This window comes from Anomaloglossus baeobatrachus, chromosome 3 (assembly GCF_048569485.1).
Source record: "Anomaloglossus baeobatrachus isolate aAnoBae1 chromosome 3, aAnoBae1.hap1, whole genome shotgun sequence".
NCBI lineage: Eukaryota > Metazoa > Chordata > Amphibia > Anura > Aromobatidae > Anomaloglossus > Anomaloglossus baeobatrachus.
Genome location: NC_134355.1, coordinates 205,651,580 through 205,665,371, shown reverse-complemented (window position 1 = coordinate 205,665,371; position 13,792 = coordinate 205,651,580). Strand labels below are relative to the sequence as shown.

The 13,792-nt window shown below is 46.2% G+C and overlaps 1 protein-coding gene across 1 annotated transcript in view; it reads left to right on the top strand.

The window, feature by feature from the left end:
• The window catches only part of PCNX2 (pecanex 2), a 1,407,555-nt gene that overhangs the window by 697,785 nt on the left and 695,978 nt on the right, over positions 1–13,792 (top strand). The window contains exon 17 of the mRNA XM_075339694.1: positions 5,851–5,943. Within this exon, the coding sequence (XP_075195809.1) occupies positions 5,851–5,943 (93 nt within the window). The remainder of the gene's footprint in view (positions 1–5,850; positions 5,944–13,792) is intronic.

Genomic DNA, 13,792 nt, shown 5'->3' with positions numbered 1-13,792 from the left:
AGGTTTCAGTAATTCCTGCCACATCACAATCTCTGTCTGACATTACAGTCTACAGTTCACTGCATGACTCCACAAAGTCTGACTGACGGCCTTACCTGCTTCACCAACCCTGACCCAAAAACCCCACCCAACTTCTTAACCTAAAATAAGACACAAAGACTGCTAGACGTTGGCTGTAAAAGGCTATTATCACCAAATAATCAATATCATTTTATCCATAAACACAGAAATAACTCCATCAAACATAAGCACCAGCAAAGGAGGGGGGTAATTGACGAGTACCGTTGTACATGATTGCAACACCACCTCCACCCTGTGCCCTCAGCCACACCACACCGGCTTGAGGACACCCAGCCGATTGTTGCCCAACCACTTTCCCACTGGGAGCAATCTCAGCAGGGATCCACATTAACATGTCCCACTGTGATCCAGCACAGCAGGGAACCACCTTAACCAACTATACCATTGCACCACCAGAGGTAACCTGTTCCTGCACTGGGTTCCCCCCCAACTCTTTGTGCAATCCACTGACTTCAAATTCCCCCTTCCTTTCTGCCGACTGCTGCGACAAAGTCAAATCCTCTTATCTTCACATCGATCTCCAGAAGTCTCGAAAATAGGGCAGGTGGGTGGGACGATTCCGGACGTTTTCAGGTACTGAATGACCAGCCACAATAGCTCTACCCTATATATACATTGCCCCACACTGACCTCCCCCTGACCAATCAAATGTCCCTATAACTCCTATAACCCCACCTTCCAATTTCCCACCCAAAATGGTTCCCACCTTAACCCTTTGCTATCCCTCTGGCCTAGCATCCCTCCTAGTCATGTCGCTCTTCCTTGAGCTCCTTTGGGGCAGCAATCAGGCTGTCTTTTTGTTTACAAATCTTCAGCAAGCAGACATTTGATGCCCTCAGCTTATTTAATTTTCTTAAGTCATATATTCCTAGTGACCTCACTTCTTTCCTTTCCTCATTAACCCCTACTATATCTCAGTCTCTCTCTGCTCCATCTTTCTTTTTTTTTTGCACAAATACCCTCCCCCGAGATCCCAGTTTAGAAGTTCCTCCATTTGTTTAATCGTTCTTTCCCCCAGCACAGCGGCACCCCCCCATTTTCCAGTGTTTGAAGCCAACAGAGAGGTCAGCCCAGTTCTCCATCAACCACAAACCTTCATTTTTATGTAAAGTGGTGCGAGGATGCAATAGTGCAGACAATAAAGAGACAGTGGTAAATGAACCAAAAACAGTTTTTACTTTACACGAACAACAACAAAAGGTGCCATTGGCACGAGATCAGATATTAGTACAGTTGGTGACAATAAAACAAATTATGCTACAATAATGGATATGGTAAAGCAGATATGCAGAATATACACGCAATGCTATTGAAACACTATTATCCTACTACTATCATTAAATAACGGTCACCATATTCCTAATTCCCTAATTCAGGAAGCTTCAGTGTCACTTCTCTACCTGTCACCGTCGGTAACTATCTAAATCACATGAAACAGCACACGGCCCAAAACAGGGGACGACTACTCTACCTGCTAGGCTGCAAGTCCAGGTTGTTGGCTAACTTCTCAGACTCAGTTCGCTGACTGCCTTTATTCCCTGGTACTGTAAGTATGCACAAGAAGCAACGGCTCATCGGCTCATAAAGATGATCCTCCACAATGGGCAGGTCATCTCTTGAATCTGGTCGCAGATCTTCCTTTCGGATCTGGTCTCGATCTTCCTCTTGGATGTGGTCACAGAACTTCCTCTGAGATCTGGTCTTGGACTTCCACTCGTGCTTATCACAGATCTTCCTCTCGAAATGATGGCAGATATTCCTATGGAACTGTCATGGATCGTACTCTGGAACTGGTCACAGATATTCAGCTGTAAGCTTGCTCTGCTACTCCCATGACCATCCTTTTACAGGTTCAGGTACTAACTATACCCCTTCTCTGCTCTCCCAGGCTTTTATAATGATAAACATTAGCCACAGCTGTCACTAGACCTGGTGTCTCCTCCAATCCTTTCCCTAGGAGATGAACACTTCACTCTTCAGTTCTTACTATTATCATTCTCTCCTCTTTCTTCGTCCTTAAAATCTTTGGTCATCAGATGGGTATGTTTATTTGCAGATACCAGGTGTAAGCACTATTGAGTGTGTCCCTTCACTACATCATCACCTTACACTTACATCAATGTCTAAGCCATTTAATTCCCTAAGCTCTTGCGTAGAGGGCGTGTGGCACTGGTAGTATTTCTGGAAACACTCCTCTCCTTATTCCATCAAATCATTGTTAAGGAATTTACATGGAGCATATACACAAATGAGTATTTACAGTATAGAGACTATCAAAAATATGTAGTAATTTCAGAGAAAATATATTTTGAAGATTTGACTGCAGACCATGTTAAACTAGTCCACTGCCCCAGAGGCTTTTCTTGCACCTCTCTAGTGGATTTGTGGTGCCCCTGAGGCTTCAGTCGTCACAGGGTACTGCACCTCACCAGAGGTGCAGTATTCATCTCAGATATTGAGGAGGTCATCGCCGGTAAAACTACCACAATCCATCAAAACACACAGTTAGTTGCCCTCTCACTGGGACTGGGCTGAGGTAGAGACATTGGAGGGTGGCCATCACTAATGTAGTGGACCCTCTGCTCACTAGTTCAGGAACCCGGGGGGAGGAGCTAGACACCAGGGAGCAAGGTGACACACACACACTTACAAGCAGTCTAGTCCAGGACAGTAAACAAGTGAGACGCAGGAGAACACGGTCACTGAGGGGGAGCTGATAGCTCTCTCAGGACCGGCGCCCACCTCAGGGTGCAGAAAGCCTAGGCTGGTGGGCACTGCAAGTCTCGCCAGCAGAATCCTCCAGGCAGAGGATTTTAAGTCTTCTGGCCCACACACAGTGCCCACGGCAAAGCAGCATATAGAGCCAGGAGTCGTGACCATAGGGTGGCTGCATCTACGGACTTGCACTGTCTGCTATACGGGACAGGGAAGAGAACAAAACCCCCAGGACTTGGGTCCCAGCGTAGCTTCAAGTCACAGGGACTCACACAACACGGCACAGGGAGGAAGGACTCACTGAAAGAAACACTGGTTCTGACCTCCGAACTATCCGGGATTGGCTGGAGCCCATGACAGTGGAGTTCGGCAGTCCAAAGGCGGTGACATCTCAATGAATAAAGAACTTTAACTGCAACCGCTGTGTCATCTGATCATTCCCGCACCTTGCGCTCCTTCATTAGAGTCGACTACTACTCCCCACATCTTCCCTGGGGTCTAGCTCTACCTGTGGAGAGCTGCAACACCCAAGCTGCATCACCATCTGCCCCAGAAGAGAGACCTCCAGCAGTGGAGGCTAATACCTGGCCGCAAACCACAGATGGTGTTACGAATAACTACTACTCCCATCAACATCATCTCCTCCCCTTCATTTTGTTGACACCGCGGGATCACAGAGCCAGACCTAGCCGCTGTGACATCCCAAACTGGCCCGGCTACGGATAGCCCTCCCCCCAAGACCCTGTGGGTGTGTCAGATTTACAGTGCTGGCCAAAAGTATTGGCACCCCTGCAATTCTGTCAGAGAATACTCAGTTTCTTCCTGAAAATGATTGCAATCACAAATTCTTTGGTATTATTATCTTCATTTAATTTGTCTTCAATGAAAAAAAAAATAAAAATATGTCAAAAGGCCAAATTGGATATAATTCCACACCAAACATAAAAAAGGGGGTGGACAAAAGTATTGGCACTGTTTGAAAAATCATGTGATGCTTTTCTAATTTGTGTGATTAACAGCACCTGTAACTTACCTGTGGCACCTAACAGGTGTTGGCAATAACTAAATCACACTTGCAGCCAGTTGACATGGATTAAAGTTGACTCAACCTCTGTCCTGTGTCCTTGTGTGTACCACATTGAGCATGGAGAAAAGAAAGAAGACCAAAGAACTGTCTGAGGACTTGAGAATCCAAATTGTGAGGAAGCCTGAGCAATCTCAAGGCTACAAGTCCATCTCCAAATACCTGAAAGTTCCTGTGTCTACGGTGCACAGTGTCATCAAGAAGTTTAAAGCCCATAGCACTGTGGCTAACCTCCCTAGATGTGGAAGGAAAAGAAAACTTGACGAGAGACTTCAATGCAAGATTGTGTGGATGGTGGATAAAGAACCTCGACTAACATCCAAACAAGTTCAAGCTGCCCTGCAGTCCGAGGGTACAACAGTGTCAACCCGTACTATCCGTCGGCATCTGAATGAAATGGGACTTTATGGTAGGATAACCAGGAAGACCCCACTTCTTACCCCAATACATAAAAAAGCCAGCTGGAGTTTGCAAAAACTTACCTGAGAAAGCCTAAAATGTTTTGAAAGAATGTTCTCTGGTCAGATGAGACAAAAGTAGAGCTTTTTGGGAAAAGCCATCAACATAGAGTTTACAGGAAAAAAAAGAGGCATTCAAAGAAAAGAACACGGTCCCTAAAGTCAAACATGGCGGAAGTTCCGTGATGTTTTGAGGTTGCTTTGCTGCCTCTGGCACTGGACTGCTTGACCGTGTGCATGGCATTATGAAGTCTGAAGACTACCAACAAATTTTGCAGCATAATGTAGGGCCCAGTGTGAGAAAGCTGGGTCTCCCTCAGAGGTCATGGGTCTTCCAGCAGGACAATGACCCAAAATACACTTCAAAAAGCACAAAAAATGGTTTGAGAGAAAGCACTGGAGACTACTAAAGTGGCCAGCAATGAGTCCAGACCTGAATTCCATAGAACACCTGAGGAGAGATCTCAAAATGGCAGTTTGGAGAAGGCACCCTTCAAATCTCAGGGATCTGGAGCAGTTTGCCAAAGAAGAATGGTCTAAAATTCCTGCAGAGCATTGTAAGAAACTGATTGATGGTTATCGGAAGCGGTTGTTCGCAGTTATTTTGGCTGAAGGTTGTGCAACTAAGTATTAGGCTAAGGGTGCCAATACTTTTGCCTGGCCCATTTTTGGAGTTTTGTGTGAAATGATCAATGATGTGATTTTTGTTTCATTCTCTTTTGTGTTTTTTATTGCAAACAAAATAAATGAAGATAATAATACCAAAGAATTTGTGATTGCAATCATTTTCAAGAAGAAACTGAATATTATCTGACAGAATTGCAGGGGTGTCAATACTTTTGGCCACCACTGTATAGTACAGATGAGCGGATCGCTTTGCACAACTCTGATACATGGTCCAGTTCAGTGCTGTGCTTCTGGATTCCCGAGTGGGGCATTTGATTTGCCAGCCTGACAAGACATTATCACCGTGGCACACACGTGCTTGGGATCCCATAGTGGAAGAAAATTCATGCAGATATTGTCCACGGTCAGAGAACACCAACATATACTGTGTACTAGGGTTCTGAGAAAAATCTGCTCATTTCTTATTGACAGATTTCTCCCATATGTATTCTTAGCAAGAGACTTATTCATCAACTGGATCTGAGCTGGGAAAGCCCACCATGGGCTACACCGCACTAGCCACAACTTTGCTTATTGACCCTGGCCATGTGCAAGTTATGTATTCTCTAAAAGGATTGAGCATTTCAGAGAGAAATATACACAATTTTAGTCAGACTATGCTCCCTGTGGTTTGGGCAGCATAAATGAGCTGACATGTTTCCCTCAATCTATGCCCCTATCTTCCTCCTCACACTCCTCTGTTACCCTAACTTTGGCAGCCTTGCTTGGAGTGTCTCTGAAACTTGCAATTATGACAAGCTTTCCTATGTTTATAACTAAGTAAAATGCTTGTGGCAAAAAAAACACAAAAAAATAATCTGAAACCTTACCTTTTTTGCTCCACAGAAAGAAATCCTTATGTCAGATCTAATCATTTGCACATTTGTTGGCTTTTTGTCCTTTGCAATCAGTGCCAGTACGGTATTTCTCTTCTTAAGTGTAAGTAGCATAATTAAAGAATATAAATATGTTCATTTAAAACAAGTCATTAACAATTAAAGCAGTTTAAAATATTCAGAATTTTGAAAGCTTATAAAATCATATATATTGTTTTTCTTCATATAAAGAGAATGTATTAATTGACTTGTATGTTAATAGTACAGTTTTTGTATTAATGTCACACACAGATGGCAGGCTTTTCATAAACACTTTATTTCTCTTGTGGAAGAAGTCTCTTCTGCCAGCCTTCGACTATCATGTAGTACTTTTTAACAGAGTTTTGTCAGCAGCTGCAGTGTATACTATATATACAGTTGTGCTCAAACGTTTACATAGCCCGGTAGATTTTTTGCTTTCTTGGCCTTTTTTCAGAGAATATGAATGATAACACACAAATCTTTTTTTCCACTCATGGTTAGTGGTTGGGTGAAGCCATTTATTGTCAAACTACTGTGTCTTCTCTTTTTAAATCATAATGTCAACCAAAAACATTTAAATTACCCTGATCAAAAGTTCACATACCCCAGTTCTTAATAACGTGTATTGCTCCCTCTAATATCAATGACAGCTTGAAGTCTTTTGTGGTAGTTGTGGATGAGGCTCTTTATTTTCTCAGATGGTGAAGCTGACCATTCTTTTTGGCAAAAAGCCTCCTGTTCTTGTAAATTCCTGAGATTTCTTGCATGAACTATGCGTTTGAGTTCTCCCCAGCGTGACTCAATGATATTGAGGTCAGGAGACTAAGATAGCCACTCCAGAACCTTTCCTTTGTTCTGCTGTAGCCAATGACAGGTCACCTTGGCCTGCGTTTTAAATCGTTGTCATGTTGGAACATCCAAGTAAGTCCCATGCGCAGTTTCCGGGCTGATGAGGGCATATTTGCCTCCAGTATTTGCTGATAACGTACTGCATTCATCTTTCCTTCAACTTTGACCAAGTTTACTGTGCCTTTATAGCTCACACATCCCCACATCATCAGTGAGCCACCTCCATGCTTTACAGTAGGAAGGGTGTTCCTTTTATCATAGGCCTTGTTGAGTTGACAACTCTCCAAATTTAATGTTAATGGCTGTGGCAAAAAAGTTTGATTTTGGTCTCATCACTCCAAATTACCTTGTTCCAGAAGTTTGGAGGCTTGTTTCTGTGCTGTTTGGCGTATTGTAAGTGAGATACTTTGTGGCATTTGCGCCGTAATGGCTTTCTTCTGGTGACTGTTACATCACCGCCGGAGTCTGCTCCAGCGACTTCAGCTCCGATCACCAGGCAACGCCGTATTCTTGCTGTGGATGGTCTTGGTGATGGGAGAGGAGTCCATGCCAGCGGCACACCGGTGGGCGCAGGCTCAGATCATCCACTGGGCTGGGTTATCTTGGGATCTGCAGTACCGTTGGCTGACTGTGGGTGGCGTGTGTCTTCCAGCTGAAGTTGCCAGCGTTCAGCTACAGCCAATGGGAAGACACCACACCCTTCTTATTCCCCCTCCTGTCACATGACCACTGCCAGAGATAGTTCTGATTTCCTGGCTCCTGGTCTGCCCTATTCTGTTTTGCGATTCCTGTGTGCTGACTTCTGCGTGTTTTCTGACTACCCTTCTGCCTGCTGTTTTTGTACCTCGCTGCCCGATCCGGATTTGACCTCTGCTCCGTTTTCTGATTACGTCCTTGTCTGCCGATTTTGTCCCTGTTCTGCTATTCCTGGTTTGACCCTGCCTGACAACTACTCTCATCGGACTGCAGCCTTCCACAGGTAGTGATCTCCAGGGCCCTGTGTAATTCCAAATCCCTGTATAGGGGTTAAAGGGTTTCAGGGTTCTGGGGGTCCTGCTTGGTGAGTGGCTTCCCTCTAGTCTGTCCATTACATCCCCCCTGAGTCTGTTGATCAAGGCAGGCGTTACAGTGACTTGACCATGCTGCCCATTCTGCTTCAAGTACCTCCTTATTGTGTACCTTGAAACAGCCACACTACTAGTTTTCAATGAGTCATGTATTTCAGGTGATGTTATTTTGGGGTTTTTCTTTGCATTCCAAACATTTTTTCTGGCAGTTGTGGCTAAAGTTTTTGTTGGTCTACCTGATCGTGGCTTGTTTTCTACAGAGTCCCTGATTTTCCATTTGGTAATCACAGGTTGAACACTGATAACTGGCATTATCAATTCCATAGATAGCTTTTTGTATCCCTTTCCTGTTTTATACAGTTCAACTATCTTTTCCCATAGATCCATTGACAATTGTTTTGCCTTCCCCATGACTCACAATCCAGAAACGTCAGTGGCTGGATGAAAGATGCAAGAGTCTATCTGGATGCCAGAAACTCAATCAGCTTTTATGCACACACTGATTACAAGCAAACAGGTCACAGGTGAGGATGTTACCTTTATTAGCCATTCAAACCCATTTGTGTCACCTTCTGTGCATGTTATCAGGTCAAAATCACCAGGGTATGTGAACTTTTGATCAAGGTCATTTGGATGTTTTTGGTTGTCGTTATGATTTAAAAAGAGAAAACAGTAGTTTGACAATAAATGGCTTCAGTCAACCACTAACCATGAGTGGGAAAAAGTTTTTGTGTTATCATTCATATTCTCTGAAAAAAGGCCAAATAAGCAAAAAATCTGCCGAGGTATGTAAACTTTTGAGCACAACTGTACACAACATACAATATACACAATATATTATATGTTCCGTGACTGCTGCTCCAAAGCAATGTAATAGACACCTCAATTGTTGCAGACCTTTTCAAATGGATAAATGAACAACAAAGATGTCAATCTTATTCTTACAAAAAAGTCTAGCAGTAGTTAAGAGATATGTATTTTAATAAATAATGTAATTCCTGCTATAAAGTATAAAGGATTATTCAGAAAACATTTGGTTCATGTGCAAAACAATGGACCAATATTAGTCAATGGCACAATTCATGAAAGGTCTGTGTGAAAAAAATGTCAGCATCCACCACACAGAAGCCGGGTGACGAAAGCTCTGCCAAATGTCGCAAAGAATGGGCAGCTGTAATTGCTACAGACTGCAGCCATGTGAATTTAGCATTATCCCCTTCACCCCCGGGCGATATTTGTTTTTTTTCCTCCCCTTCTTCCGAGAGCCATAACTTTTTTATTTTTCTGTCAATCTTGCCATATGAGGGCTTGTTTTTTGTGGGAGGAGTTGTACTTTTGAATGAAATAATTAGTTTTACCATATAGTGTACTAGAAAACGACAAAAAAATTCCAAGTGCGAAAAAAGTGCAAATGCCCGATTGTTTTGGGGATATTTTATTCACCGTGTTTACTATATGGTAAAACTGACATGTTGGTGTGATGCCTCAGATCGGTATGAGTTCGTCAACACCAAATATGTATAGGTTTACTTTTATCTAAGGGGTTAAATAAATTCACAAGTTTGTCCAAAAAAGGTGCACTTTTTGCTCCATTTTCCACTATCCGTAGCATTCAAATTTTTCGGATCTATTGCTTAGTAATGACTTATTTTTTGCGTCTCTAGCTGACATTTTTAGTGGTACCATTTTTACGCAGATGCTACGTTTTGATCGCCTGTTATCGCACTTTACGCAAAATATGCGGCGACCAAAGAACGTAATTTTGGCGTTTCGAATTGTTTTGCCACTACGTCGTTTACCGATCAGAATAATTGATTTTATATTTTGATAGATCTGGCATTTTTGAGCGCGGTGATACCAAATGTGTATATATTTTTATTTTTTTAACCCTTTCATTTTCAATGGGGCGAATGGTGGGGTGATTTGAACTTTTAGGGTTTTTTTATTTTTTTTTTATTTTTTTTTAAACTTTTTAAGTCTTCCTAGGGGACTATAAGGATGAGCAATCTGATTGCTTGTTCCTTTCTGTAGATCACAGCTACATAGCTGAGATCTGCACAAAAGCTGCTCTCCTCTCACACAGGGTGCTCTGCCAGGTGTAAGAGGAAGTGACTCATGATAGCTACAGGAGTCATCATATGACCTTGTGCTACCATGATAACCATCTGATTCACGTGATTATGTCGCGGGCAGAGGGTGACTGGCCACGTCAGGGAAGGCTACCCGAGGCACTCGGATCCGGGATTGTGGCTGTGGCTCGAGTGACAGCCGGACCCAGGGCTCGAGCAGCGGCCCATCACCCACAACAACGAAAAAAACGAAAAAGGGGTATTTACAGGGGAAGAGTTTGTCAGTGACGCCACCCGTAAGTTGCGGTGATGGTTAGTGACACCGCCGCTGCCTTGGTATGGGACGCCCGGGGCTGATGGAGCGGGGCAGCAAAGTGGAATCCCCTCCACGGGTAGCGGAGGTATAGTCCCGGGGCCCGGAGGATGGTGCGGGGTTGCAGGGAGTAGTCTTTAGGAATGGATGGGATGGTACCGGTGTACTCACTGTGGTAATAAATCACACAAAATCTATGTGGTAAACCAAGGCCGGATGCCAGGAGCCTCTGAAGGGGTGTGCTTTGTCCCGCACACGGGCTGACAGGGCAGGGGCCCTTCCTCCTGCACTTGTAGTTTCTTGTGTGGTGACTTAACCCGCATAAAATGGGAGAAGTCCACTCCCCGTGAGTTTGTGTCCTGTGGAAACCTTGACCACAAAATCTGACCCATGGGATCTCTGCGGGTTCTGGTGGACACCCTATCCTCCTCGTTGGGCTTCCATTTCGCTCTCTGGGCTACTCGTGGGACAAAATCTGGAACCTTGTCCCCTGCTGGCTAATCGGTAAGGTGCTTGAAGCGGTCCTTGCCCTGGGGTCCAGGTACCCCGACTGTGCACGGCCTCCGGACCAGATTCCCGCTGTTGGCACCGGCAGGCTACAACCCTTCACCGGACCGGATCTCCGTCGCCAGTGGCCCTGCTCTGCCGTCTACCACCTAGTCAGCTCAGGTAGTCCGGTAGTCCAGGGGCTCCATCTCCTGACCACCACTTCACTCCTCTAGCTTCCTCTCTCCAGACTCTAACTGACGTGTTCCCTCCCCTGACACCTCAGGACCCCTAGGTGGGCATTTCCATCCACCTGGTCCCGCCCACTGGTGTGTCCCTATTGTACCGGGGTGGGGTGACTAGGCTTCTGTCGCTGGTGTTACCTGTGTGTGGTGTTGTGTTGGTATTCCAAGGAGGATGGAGTCCTGCACCAGAAGGATTTGTGCAGTCTCTGTGACAACCTGGTTTTGCCAGGGCGTCACACTTACGTCACTTGACTTCCGATGGTGCCGGGTAAGTGCATGTTTACCGCAGTGCGCTGTTTCATCTCACTGTCACATTTTAACAGCGAGATGCAAGGGGTTAATCAGCTGACATGTGGAGGGATCGCTGCCTGCTGCCCGCAGCAGTCGGTGGGTATTAACCTGACACGATCCATGACATACCCATGACCAGCTGAGGGAGTATTCTCCGGTCGTGAGGTCTGTATTACCAAAACTCTTATCCTATAAATAAACACACGGACTGCATGTGACTTGGTTCAAAATGGCCACAGCAGCCTTTATTGCCTATTGTTTACAAACTAAACACCTTAGGGACGCCGTCCAACAGGCGACCCAGAACAACAACATACAGATAACAATAGACAATGCCATTTACATGACCCTCCCGGGGGCTGGCCCAGTCCATAACTACTACTCCCCTTGTCCCTGGCCGCAACACACCGACCCAGAGAAGAGGTGCCAATCACCCACGGATTGACACCCCCACACTTTGGCAGAACCCCGTGCCTGCCACATCCCGGAACCGAGAGCCACTATACCAAGACAATGACTCCTGGTCCAGTTACCAGTCACTTCCAACCTCTGGACCAGACCTACCCCCCCGCCGCTGTGACAAATAGCATCCCAACTTCCCAAACCACGTCCCCCAGATGACAACACAAAAAGGGAGGGTGGGCGGGGATCTCTTGGTGTCCGGAAGAAGAAGAGGAGGTAACCCCCTCCTCTCCCAGACTAACCATTTCCCTACTCCTCCTCTTCCTCCCAAGCTAAAACAACCCCTTAGTGCCATATTAGGCCTGCCTACCAAACTGTCCCTATTAACTCCATCACTCCCTAACTCCCCCTTGGTCATGTCGCCCTTCCTTCCCAAGGGGGGATCCATGGCTTTCTTGACCAGCTGAGGGAGTATTCTCCGGTCGTGATGTCTGTATTACCAAAAGCCTTATCCTATAAATAAACACACGGACTGCATGCGACTTGGTTCAAAATGGCCACCGCAGCCTTTATTGCCTATTGTTTACAAACTAAACACCTTAGGGACGCTGTCCAACGGGCGACCCAGAACAACAACATACAGATAACAATAGACAATGCCATTTACATTACACTCCCGGGGCAGGCCCAGTCCATAACTACTACTCCCATTGTCCCTGGCCGCAAAACACCGACCCAGAGAAGAGGTGCCAATCACCCACGGATTGACACCCCCCACTTTGGCAGAACCCCGTGCCTGCCACATCCCGGAACCGAGAGCCACCATACCAAGACAATGACTCCCGGTCCAGTTACCAGTCACTTCCAACCTCTGGACCAGACCTACCCCCCCGCCACAGGACAGACCACGTGACACCTTACGTGGCCTGGACCCACCACACACCAAAAGCTCGCTCAACACCATCCTGCAGGCTCAATGCCCATAAATCCACTCCAATGTCGTTGCGGTTCACTCCGTCACCCCTCCGAAACTGCCAATCTGCCGGCTCCAACTGCCTGTGCCTCACCACAATCCCACCATTCCTGGTCACAAACCTGGCAACCACCCGATTCACTTGGGCCCTGGCCTTATTGACCTTTTCCACCGACCGAGCCCCCCTCCACGACAACCTGGTCACTATGTCTGACCACACGACAATCAAACCCGGGTACTGCTTCCACAACCGCAGTAAGTCGATCTTTATATCCCGGATCAGATCCCGTGATGCCTGGACACCAAGATCATTACCCTCCCACATGTAATACCATCACATCTGGAGGCCGGTCAACCTTACAATGACGACTAAATTCTGGGACCACCCTGCCCCACTCCATGCCCCTAACACCGATCCACCGAACAGTCGCCTGCCCACGATCCAGACCTAGCTGCCGACCATTCAGGCGAACCTCCGCCTGCCGAGCACCCCAAAACACGACGGAATGCCCCAGAATCCAGATTAGGTACATCCCTACAACAAAGAAAAACAAAACGAAAAAACAACAAAAATTAAAACCAATAACATCACAACCATCAACGCCTCTCAGAAATCCCATTCTACCTCCGTCCTCTAACACTGTACGTTACCCTTTTTTTTTTTAAATATATATAAACCACTTTCGAACCGCCAGACCACCTGTACCTAGACCAAAGTTACCATAATACTACAACAGCTGCGGTCTCACATACCGCCGAGAACAAGAAGATTTCCATCTACCAATATGCTTTACCACCTCATCTCCAAGCCCCCAACGAGCGGCCTCCGTTGCCGCCCCTATCCGGAAGGAATGCGACCCGAAATCCTCCAGGCGCTCCCCCACGTTCCGCAAACTTCGCCGCAGAACCACTACAAACTGAAACCTCGATAAGAAAGACCCATCCACGTGCCGCAAAAACGGGCCCAGTAAACCCCCCCTTATGGCCATGAATCTCTCCACCAAATGCACTGGGCACAACTCCTCCCCTGGGACCGCGTATAACACCACCATCCTACCACGGCCCAGCTGATCCGTCTTTGACCGACTAATCCGGCACTCCACCTGACCACCGCCCACTCGCACATCCTCAAGCAGCAACCCACTGCCTGTCACCCTGGACGGGCTTACCAACTCACCGATCCGGAAAGCCCCATAAAAAGCAAGACCGAAAGCCGTTGTAAACAAAACAGTCTCG